Source organism: Aotus nancymaae, unplaced genomic scaffold, assembly GCF_030222135.1.
Source record: "Aotus nancymaae isolate 86718 unplaced genomic scaffold, 86718_ANA_hifiasm-v0.15.2.pri h1tg000032l_0, whole genome shotgun sequence".
NCBI classification, from domain to species: domain Eukaryota; kingdom Metazoa; phylum Chordata; class Mammalia; order Primates; family Aotidae; genus Aotus; species Aotus nancymaae.
In genome coordinates, this window is record NW_026988445.1 from 19,767,607 (window position 1) to 19,779,814 (window position 12,208).

The 12,208-nt window shown below is 38.3% G+C and overlaps 1 protein-coding gene across 1 annotated transcript in view; it reads right to left on the bottom strand.

Moving 5' to 3' along the window:
* TARBP1 (TAR (HIV-1) RNA binding protein 1) overlaps nt 1-12,208 on the bottom strand; it is a 79,528-nt gene that overhangs the window by 41,293 nt on the left and 26,027 nt on the right. The window contains exons 11-12 of the mRNA XM_064383615.1: nt 11,496-11,595; nt 9,823-9,995 (exon numbers count right to left, since the gene is read on the bottom strand). Coding sequence (XP_064239685.1) covers nt 9,823-9,995; nt 11,496-11,595 — 273 coding nt within the window. The remainder of the gene's footprint in view (nt 1-9,822; nt 9,996-11,495; nt 11,596-12,208) is intronic.

The following is a 12,208-nucleotide window of genomic DNA, read 5'->3' on the forward strand; positions in this document are numbered from 1 at the left end:
AGGCACCAGCTTTCTGGTCAGAGAATGAAACAGGAGAACTCCAGGAGAGCAGACCGTGAATACTGAGGAGATTCCAGAGAGGGAGGGATGCAGGAAAGCGGCCTCAGAAAGCTGTTTATGAACTCCTGGGCTCATCTCCAAGCTGCATGTGCATGGATCTGATGCTAATCAGCATACCACAGACTTTCAGGACTTAACACAGAGTCACCACTGCCCAGGTCCCAGAGTGGCCAACAGATGGAACACATGTGGCATAGGTCCAAAGAGCATGGCAAAAAGGTGAAGACAAAACTGACAGCAGAACCAGCACCCACAGAAGCTAAGTCAGAACGCGAGGCCTCAACCTAACCAGGCTGACTGTGTGCTGCACACATTCTCCACAGGATTTAAACAAGATTCGGAGTTTCATATTGCAATATTCAAAACAGCTAGGATAGAATCCAAAATTACTAAACATATGAAAAACCACGAAACTCCCAGATCATATGGAAAAAAAATCTAGAGAACACCAACAAGATGACTCAGGTATGAGAATAATTTGACAAAAATAATTAAAGCAGCTCTAATAAAAATAAGATGACAGACCTAAACCAAAACTTAAGTAATTACATTAAATGCAAATGGTCTATACCAAAATGATAGTTAGAGACTTCAAGGTTCCTCTCTCAGTAATAGATACAAGAAATAAACAGAAAATCACCACAGATATAGAACTGAAAAACACCATGAAAACTCTTGAATATAACTGACATTTATGAACATGTCAGTCACTAGTAAAATAATATTCTTTTCCAGCGTACATGAAATATTCGCCAAGACAGACCATATCCTACACAATCTTAAAACATTTTTTAAACTGAAATCATACAATGTATGCTCTGTGACCACAATATAATTAAATTAGAAAGCTGTAACAGAAAGACAATAGGAAAGTCTCCAAAGATGATCTAAATAATTCATAGGTCAAAGAAAAAGCTTCAAGGAAAGTTAGAAAATATTTTGAACTGAAAATGCAACATACCAAAATTTGTGGGATGCAGTTAAAGCAACATTTGGAGGAAAAGTTATACCACTGTCACTTCAGAAAACAAGAAACGTCTAAAAATCAATAATCTAAGCTTCTATCTTAACACCAAAAGGAAAAAAAAGGCAAAATAAACCAAACACAAGCAAAAAGAAGCAAACAAAAAACAGAAATCAATGAAATTGACCAAAAAAAAAATCTATAGAAAAACAATCGATGAAACCAAAAGCTGGTTCTTTGAAAGGTCAATAAAATGATAAACCACTAGCAAGACAGAGACAGAGACAGAGAGAGACAGAGAGAGACAGAGGAAGAGAGAGAGAGCTCATGAGCACACATGAGTAAGCGCATACACACACACACATGCACATACACACACACACACATTATCACTATTAGGAATAAAAAAAGGAGCTATCACTACAGACCCTACAGGCATTAAAAAGGTAAGGGAATACTACTGACAATTCTACTGCCCCTATTCACAGACGATATAATTGTTTACAAAGAAAATCCCAAGGAATCGTCAAACAAACAAACTCCTAGAATTAATAAGTTCTTCAGCAAGGTCACAGGATACAAGGTCAACATACAAAAATGAATCATATTTCTATATACTAGTAACATACAGTTAAAAATCAAAATTTTATAAACTATCATTTACAACACCTTTTTATAACTATTCCCCTCAAAAGAAATAGTTATAAATCTCACAAAACCTGTACAAGATCTATATGCTGAAAACTATAACACTCTGAAGAAAAAAGTCAAAGACAAACTAAATAAATGTAGAGACAGGTCAGGCATGGTAGCTCATACCTGTAATCCCAGTGCTTTGGGAGGCCAAGGTGGGCAGATCTCTGGAGGTCAGGAGACCAGCCTGGACAACATGGTGAAACCCCATCTCTACTAAAAATACACTGGGCATGGTGGTGAGCACCTGCACTACCAGCTACTTGGGAGGCTGAGGCAGCAGGATTGCTTGAACATGGGAGGTGGAGGCTGCAATGAGCCGAGATTGCACCACTGTACTCCAGCCTGGGTGACAAAATGAGACCCTGTCTCTAAATAGATAAATAAATATACAGAAATACCATATTCATGCATGAAAAGTTTAAGCATAAGAAAGTAATTCTCCACAAACTGATCTATATATTTAATGCAATTCCAGTCAAGATCCCAGCAGGACTTTTTTTTTGTAGGTACATATAAGTTGATGATATAATTTATATGGAAAGGTAAAGGAACTAGAATAGCTAAAAATATTTTTGGCCAAAAGAAATCAAAAGAATCACATTACATATTTTAAGACTTATTATAAATCTACAGTAACCAAAACAGTGTGGTATTGGCAAAGGAATGAACACTTAGGTCAAAAGAACAGAACAGAGTCCAGAATTACACCAACATGAATACAACCAAATTATTATTATTATTATTATCATTATTATCATTATTTTTTGGAAATGGAGTCTCACTCTGTCACCAGGCTGGAGTGCATTGGTGTGATCTTGGCTCACCTGCAACCTCTGCCTCCAGGGTTCAAGCAATTCTCCTGCTTTAGCCTCCTGAGCAGCTGGGACTATAGGCGTGTGCCACCATGCCCAGCTAATTTCTGCATTTTTAGTAGAGACAGGGTTTCACCACGTTGGCCAGGATGGTCTCGATCTCTTCACCTCATGATCCGCCTGCCTCAGCCTCCCAAAGTGCTGGGATTACTGGTGTGAGCCACTGCGCCCAGTCCAAATTAATTATTTTTAAACAATTTTTTGAGAGAGAATTCACAGAGCATTCAATCCCCTATTAAAGGTATCTAATTCAATGGTTTCTTGTATAGTCACAGATATGTGCAGCCATCACCAGAGTCAGTATAACAACATTTCATCACCACAAAGAGAAACTTCATACCCTTTAAACCATCAGGCCCTTAACCCCTATTTTTTCCCAGCCCTAGGCAACCCCAATCTACTTTTTGTCTGTATAGATTTGCCTATTCTGGACATTTCATTTAAATGAGATCATATAATATGTGGTCTTTAGTGATCTTTCACTTAACATAAAGTTTTCAAGGTTTATCCATGTTATAACATGTATTACTACTTCATTCCTTCTTAAAGTTGAATATGTATAAACCACATATTATCCACCTACCCATGTACTTTGGATTGTTTCCATCCTGGCCAATTAATTTTTGACAAAAGTACAAAACAATTCAACAGAGAAAAGATATTCAGTCTCTCCAACAAACAATCCTGGTGCAACTACACATCTAAAGGCAAAAAAAAAACAAAAACAAAAACAAAAAAAAAAACAACTACCCTTGACTAAACCTTACACCTTAAAAATTAACCCTAAATATATCATAAATCTACAAGTAAAATAATAAACTATAAAACTTTTAGAAAAAAGGGAGAAAATCCTATATGACCTGGGGCTAAGGCAGAGTTCTCAGTCATAGTACCTATTGCATGATCCATAAAACAAAACAAAAATAAACTGGATTTCATCAGAATAAAAACTTTTGCTCTGCAAAAGACACTATTAAGAGACTGAAAAGATAAGCTGTAGAGAAGAAGAAAATATGTGCAAACCATGGATCTAACAAAGGACTAACTAGGAAAAGACTTGAATAGACACTTCTTAACATGCTGTATCTATCACTCTGAGAAGTGTTCATTCTTTAAGAGATTACATACGTTAAAAATGAATTTTAAATGTTCATGTTACCCAGGGGCTTTATTATGTGGCCTCTGGAGTATCTCATGAGTCACTTTCCAGGTCAAGAAGCCACCAGCAAATGATTGGAAAGTAAAAGCCTTTATTAAAAAATTAAAAACTATAACCAATGAATATGGGAAGGACAGAATACTCCTGTCTTCCACATTCCAAAACAGTAGATACTACTCTTTTGCCTTTTCTTTCTCCTATACATATAGTCAACTTCTTAAATATTGAACTTACATTAATAGCATAAAATGATTTACTTTCCTCATATACAATGAAACTCATTCAATTAAAATAAATTTGAGATTTCAAGGGAAAGCCTAGGCCTTGGAGAACAGAGAACAAAATGGCATCAAGAAAAGTAGCTGCCATCAAGGCATCCAATATTATTGTCCCTACCACAGTGCCTCCTCTTAATTACCGCAATACAGAAGAGCCTCTATTTCACCCTCAAGGCACATCCCCTGGTCACTGCCACATCTTGGAATTTAACACCCTGTCACAATATACAAACCGTGGGCAAAAGTTCAAGCCAGGATAAAAATTATGGTTTGGTTTCCTACTCTACGCCTCATATAATTTATAGTAGTAAACTGAATCCCAAAAGAAGTGGTACCAGAATTAGTCAAAAAGTGATCACAGTCAAACTTGTGATGAAGTACTGCTTTATACCCATTAGGATGGGTATTATTTTTAAAGGCCCATTAACGAGTGTTGGAGAGAATGCGGAAAAACTGGAACCCTTGGGCACTACTGGTGAAAATGTAAAATGGTGCAGCCACTGTGGAAAAGTGTATGGCAGTTTCTCAAAAACTTAAGAATTATCATATGATACAGAAATTTCACTTTCAAAAGCATTAAAAGCAGGGGCTCAAACAGATATTTGTACACCCATGTTCACAGCAGCATTATATACAAAAGAGAAGGTGAAAAAAATCCAATTGTTCATCAACAGATTAATGGAGAACCAAATACAATCTAGCCAAATAATGGAATATTACTCGGCCTTTAAAAGGAATCAAAGTATGATACATACTACAACAGATGGACCTTGAAGACATTATGCTCTGTGAAATAAGTCAGACACAAAAGGACAGGCGCTGTATGATTCCACTTATATAAGCTACCCAGAGAAGTCAAATTTATAGAGACAGAAAGCAGAATGGTGACCGCCAGAGCCTGGGGAAAAGAGGAAAATGGGGAATTAGTGTACAGAGTACAGAGTTCCAGTTTGGGAAGAGAAAAATGTTCTGGAGATGAATGATGGTGATGGCTACACAACAGTGTGAATGTACTTTATGTCACAGAACTGTACACTTAAATATAGTGAAAATATAAATTTTACATTATGTATAAAACTACCTATGTGTAAAACTAAATATGTATAAAAAGCTATCTCAGGAAGAAAAGTTCGAATACACAAGAGATTACTCCCAAGAAGAAACTGAGACTCAGCAAAGCAACCAGACCTACCACAGTGACAAATCCAGCCAGTAGTGAGGAGAAGTAGTAGTAATTATTGAAGGTCCATTACTTTCACCCATATAATCCAGTGTAATGAAATGTAATGTAACTTAAAGTATGTTTCCTCAAATTTAAAAATAAACATTATACAGGTATTGCAGATTAAAAATATAATCATGGAAACATCATTTTACAAAAACTGTATCTGCAGAATGACAATCCCTGAATCTCGTCTGATTAGGCACAGTCTGAAGTGGTTCTGCACATCACAGTACAGTTCCAGGAGGAAAACACAGCCATGTGGACTGCCGTCACTGTGAATTCATGATCGCGAACCTCGAGGGTGCACTCAGCAAGCCCAGCAATCCTACAGCACTGCCTTAGTGCACTTACAAAACCTCTTACCCAGACAGATGCTTATATATCCAGTCCTCACACTGCCAACACTTCTACCCCCATCCTCACTCTATCTCCTCTTTCCTTAAAATAACAGAATAAATTAGAAAAGAACTTCTATGACCTCTTATATCCACCCACCTACCTGCACCTACCTATCAGTGCTCCTTGTAGAACCTTCTAGAACCACTTGTGCCCTGGATTCCATACAAGCTCACCTATGCTTGGATGCCAGTCAGCAAATACCACCCCTTTATGTCTTCAAAACTCCCCTCAATGAAATCATTTCCATCAGCACATAAACATTGTTATACTCACCTCTTAAGGAAACAAAAACACTTCTCTTTCCCCACCACCAACGGCCCTATTTCTCTGCTCCTCTACATAAAATACTCCTTGAAAGAGCTTGCTATTTTACACACTATTTTCATTTCTCTCCCTGGGTGGCCCCCACCACTGCCCCAAATTGTTTCTGTAAGGTCACCACTGATTTCATGTTGCTAAACTGGACAGTCAATTCCCAGTCCTTCCGTCAGTCATCAGCAGCCTCTGGTGGGGGATCCCGCCCTCCTCCCGAAAACACATTCTTCGCTGGCTTCCTGGTTTTCCTCCTCTCTGGCTGTAAATTCCCCTGGGTACCCTCTGCTGTTCCTCTTCACCTCCCTAACCTCTGGACATTGGTGTCCCCAAGGTACTTGGACCCTTTCTCCGTCTACACTTGCTCCCCAACACTCTCATCCAGTGTCATGATTCTAAATACCACCTGTATGCTAATGTCTCCCAAGTTTCTATCTCTAACTCATACTTCTCCCTGAACTACAGCCTCATAAAGTCAAATGCACTCCACTCAGGTAAAGAGGCATCCCACTCTCTAACGCCAGTCCTTTTTTTTTTTTTGAGACAGAGTTTTGCTCTTGTTGCCCAGGCTGGAGGGCAGTGGCGCTATCTCAGCTCATTGCAACCTCCGCCTCCCAGGTTGAAGCAATTCTCCTGCCTCAGCCTCCCGAGTAGCTGGGTTTACAGGCGCCTGCTACCACGCCCAACTAATTTTTGTATTTTTAGTAGAGACAGGGTTTCACCATTTTGGTCAGGCTGGTCTTGAACTCCTGGCCTTAGGTGATCCACCTACCTAGGCCTCCCAGAGTGCTGAGATTACAGGCACGAGCCACCACGCCCAGACTAACATTAGTCTTTCTCATCTCAGTTAAAAGCAACTCCAGCTATCCAACTTATCCAAAAACAGAGTCACTTTTGGGTTCTCTCCCTTTCTCACAGCCCACATTTAACCAGTTAGCAAATCTTGGTGGTACCATCAAGAAACATCCAAAATCTCTATATACCTCACTGCACCCACAGTGGGCCCCGGCAGGAGCCTAGCAGCTGCCTCTGGCTTCTGCCCTTCCCCCCTCTGTAATTTACCCTCTACACTATAGCCACAGACAGCTTGAAAGACTGATGGCAGATCTTGATGCTCCTCAGCTACAACCCCCTAATAAAAGTCAGTGCCCTTGAAATGGCCAAAAAACTCCTACACCACTCCCCCCGCCAAAGCCTTACCTTTCGGAATTCATCTCCTATTGTTCCTACCTCACTGGTCTCCTAATTGCCCCTCAAGTGGCCAGCTCTCACAGCAGGGCCTCTTCACCTGCCAACCCTTTTCTAGGAAGACCTCCCCTACTTACGTCACAGATCCCCTCCCCAACTCTTTAACTCGTATTAACATCTGACAGGTGAGAAAGTAGAATGTATGCATTATTACATGGAAAAACAATTTTGCATTAAGCTGAATAAGCACAGACCCTAAGAATAATCTATTTCATTCTAGAAACATAGCCTGGAGAGACTCACACACAGGCCCCAGAAGACAGGTGGAAAAGTATTCATGGTGGCACTGCACATAATAGTAATAAAGTAAATATAATCAAATGTCCAACAAGAGGAGAATGCATAAATTGTGGTATCGTCATACAACAGAAGATTCTATAACAGGGAAAATAATAAAGTGTAAGAAAGGACATGGATGAATCTTAGAAACATGTTCAGTGAAAAGTTATACAAGACTTCTTACACTAAGATACCATTTCTATAAAGCTCAAAAGCAAGAAAATGAAACAATATATTGTTAAACCCAGATATATGGCCAACTAATCTTCTACCAGGGCTCCAAGAATACAAAGTGAGGAAATGGCAGTATCTTCAATAACTGGTATTGAGAAAACTGCATATCCGCATGCAAAAGAATAAAAGTAAACCCTTATCTTAAACCGTACACAAAAATCAACTCAAAATGGATTAAAGATTCAAGTGTAAGGCCACACACAGTGGCTCACACCTGTAATCCCAGCATTTTGGGAGGCTGAGGTGGGCGGATCATGAGATCAAGAGATCCGAGACCAGCCTGACCAACATGGTAAAATCTCGTCTCTATTAAAAATACAAAAATCAGCTGGGTGTGGTGGTGTGCACCTGTAATCCCAGCTACTCGAGGGGCTGAGGCAAGAGAATCACTTGAACCTGGGAGGCGGAGGTTGCTGTGAACCGAGATCACGCCACTACACTCCAGCCTGGCAACAGAGCAAAACTCCATCTCAAAAAAAAAAAGATTTAACTATAAGACATGAAACTGTAAAACTCCTAGAAGAAAACAGGGAAGAAGCTCCTTGACACTGGTTTTGGCAATAATTTTTAGGATGTGACACCAAAAGCAAAGGGAACAAAAGTAAAAATAAACAATACATGAAACCTGAACACTTCTGCATAGCAAAGGAAAAAAAATCAACAAAATTAAATGGCAACTTATAGAATGGGAGGGGATGGTCAAGGGATATGAAGTTTCAATTATGCAAAACAATGAAGTTCTGAAGGTCTATTACACAGCATAATGCCTAATAGCTACAGTGTTGTATGCTTAAAATTCGATAAGAGGGCAGATCTTAGGTTAAGGGTTCTTATTACAAATAGTAATAATAATAGGAGCCAGAGGAAACTTTGGGAGGTAAAAAGATACATCTATGGCCTTGATGATGGTAACGGTTTCAGGGGTGTATACCCATCCCCAAATTCACTGAGGTACATACATTAAATATGTAAAGCCTTTTAACATGTCAATCATACCTTAATAAAGTAGTTTGAAAAAAAACAATATATTGTTGAGGAGTATCTATATACGTGGTAAAAACTCTTTTCTAAAATGCATGGATATAATAAAAGTCACAATAGGAAGACAAAGAGTAACAGAGGGGCACTAAACAGGTAAATTCGTTTTAGGTTGCATGTGAGTACACAGGTGTTTACTTTGCACCCTAACTTACATATAACTTACATATCACAATTCTTTTGGTTGCATCCAAAATCATGGCAATTTTTCAAGGGCACATGTGACCCAGTTCTACACTGAAGGCACTGAGCATAGTCAGGACATGTCCAATCAATTCAAATGTATGTTCTTAAGGAGTTAAAAGTCTTATATTACTGTAAGACTTTAATTAAAAAATTACTGTATTTTCATAGCATTTGATTCTGCTACTATCATTATAGAAAATCAGGGTATTTCATAAGCATATATTAAAATATAACCATATCAATTTTATTATCAGGATTAACCTAATACTAATGCTTCTCTAGAATTTTTAAATAGGAAATTTCTAAAACTGCAAATGAGACTGGTCAGAAAGGATTGGGAGGTTCACCCGTCACTACTCTCATTTCTGATGTCTACGAGTTCTCAACTGCTGTTTTACATACCTTAGTTTAAGGAGAGAAGAAGGAGCTCAATGCTTCTAACTATTATCACTAACTTTATGAGGTATTTTCTACTTAAAAGGTACTCAGAGATTAACATATGTAAAAACAAGTAATTATAAAATTACCACCATTCTCATGCTCTAGCAGAGTGGAAATCATAAATGGATCCTGCTAAAACACATACAAAATAGTGATCATTTTAAATGATCTAGAAATCAATAAGCACGCATAAACTTTTTTAAAAAGCAAATGAACTCACATTATAGTAACCAATGCATGTAAACCACTAGAATGTCAACTCACGAGAGCAGATGGTTGCTCCTTCACCACTGTATCCCTAGCACCACTGGGAGACACACAGTAAATATTTATTGAATGTTCTTTTTATTTTAAAAAGTCGGAAATTTCCTTTTACTCTAAATACCAATGATATATCAAGCAAGATACCAAGAGAAACAACTTATCCTTACCATCTTGGGCACAGGAACCTTTCAACCTGCATGTATGCAACAGCTTCAACAGCAACTGGAGGCATCTGTCAGTCTTCAGCAAGGGCAAGTAGGCATTAGTTCCAAACTTCATAAGCACATCCAGAAGAGGATCTAAGAATATCCGCAATACATTCTCTGTTCTCTGCTTTCCACTAGACATTAAAAGACATGCCAAAATGAACCATTTCAAAAGCATAAGCAAATTACTTCCCACCTATAATGTGTGAAACTGGTTGGTTAATGGATCCAATCAGACAAAGTTACTCTCAGGAAAGACCCAGACAACCAGCACCATGGAGGACTCATTTTCTGGTCCGTGCTTTCCCGTAAGTGTAGCGATTCACTAAAGAAAGCACAGGGAAGAACGGCTGTCCTCAATGCCAGGCGCCAGTAGGAAGGAAATCCTATACCCAATTTATTTGTAAATTAAATTGCTGAGACCCTGCTTCCATAATACAAAAATATAAAACCAAAACAAACATAAGTTAGTCAAGGAAATACAACGTTTTTAAAAATTAAAAAAAACCTAAGGATTTATTTAGAACTGTTATAACCAATTTTTTTTTTTTTTTTTTTTTTTTTGAGACAGGGTCTCACTCTGTCGCCCAGGCTGGAGTGCTGTGGTGTGATCACAGCTCACTGCATCCTCAACCTCCCAGACTCAAGCAATCTTCCCACATCATCCTCTCGAGTAGCTGGGACCACAGGTGTGAGCACCCATGCTCAATATTTTTTTTAATTTTTATAGAGACGGGGTCTCACTTATTTTCCCAGTCTAGATAACCAACTTTGGTACTAAATCTTCGTCTGGAAAAGAGATTTGATGTAAATCAAATTAACTGTATGTCATGCAAATATCCTACCTGATCTACCTACTGAAGCTGCTTATTGCAAAACTAAAATCTAGTGAAAACTGATCGCTTACATTCTCACAAAATATAAATAATATTACCTTTATTATCATTTTTTAAAATCATGTATTTTACAAAGGAGTCAAATCCAATAAATCTCTTGACCTAAACTTATAATGGAATCTTGTAACCTATTTCTAATACTCTGATATAAAACCAGTGATTATTATATATAGTTTTAAAATCTTCTCTAATTTAGGATTATTATTTTTTTTTTCAGATGGAGTCTCACTCTGTGGTCCAGGATGGAGTGCAGTGGCACGATCTCAGCTCACTGCAACCTCCGCCTCCCGGTTCAAGTGATCCTCCCGCCTTAACCTCCCTAGCAGTTGGGACTACAGGCACATGCCACCATTCCCAGCTAATTTTTGTATTTTTAGTAGAGACAGGATTCTGCCATGTTGGCCAGGCTGGTCTCGAACTCCTGACCTCAGGTGATCTGCCCGCCTTGGCCTCCCAAAGTGCTGGGATCACAGGCTTGAGCCACCATACCCAGCCATCTAATTAACATTAAGTTGTTAAGTTTAACATTTAATTTACCAATCTAAAAGCACTAATATGCCCTTATTCCTATTTTTTTTAACTTTAAACATTTCTTTGGTATACTGTTAATGTTCTAGTACCCTATCTTAATACCTGTGATCAACTCACTTCAATCATTCAAAAATCTGAATACACCTCATAATTCTGATCAGAATTTTTTTTTAAATAGGCTTTCTTTTCAATTATAGAAACAATTACCTATATTGCGTCTTCATTCCTTCCACATCCACAGCCAGCAAGACCATCAGAGAAACAAGCTTGGCTTCAAACCAATCAGGCATAAAGCAGTTTTCTCCCGCTTAAAACACAATAGTTAAGGTTTACAAAGCATTAACAAAAGTCTTCAAGGATAATGCTTAAAAACAAAACCGCTAAATGATTATGCTTTATTAATATTAAATTATGAGAGAAATACAGCTGAGAGGCAATACAGTAGAACACTCTAGAGCATGGCTCATTATTATACACACATATTTCAACATGAACAAAAAACAAATTTATGTGCCTTCTACATGCCATGCAATTACCTGGGTGCTACAGACACAGTGGTTCCTGTGTTCATGGAATTTAAAGTTACAGGAGAAAAGCATTAATCAAAGAATAAATAAAGTCATATAAAATTGCAATTGTAGTGAGGGTTATAAAGAAGTACATGGTGCTAGTGGAGTGTATACTAGGAAGACATGCCCTCATCTGGAGAGTAAGGGAAGTTTCCCTGAAGAAATGACAACTGGGCTGAATATGACAACTCAAAAGGAAAGATGAAGGGACACAAGAACTTTCTAAACAGAAGGAAGAGCATATCAGAGGTCTTCTGGCAGGAGAAGGCATGCTACATTCCAGAAAATAGAAGGATGCTCATGTGTACACTAAGTGACAGGGAGGAGCAAAAAATGAAGCGGCATAAACGG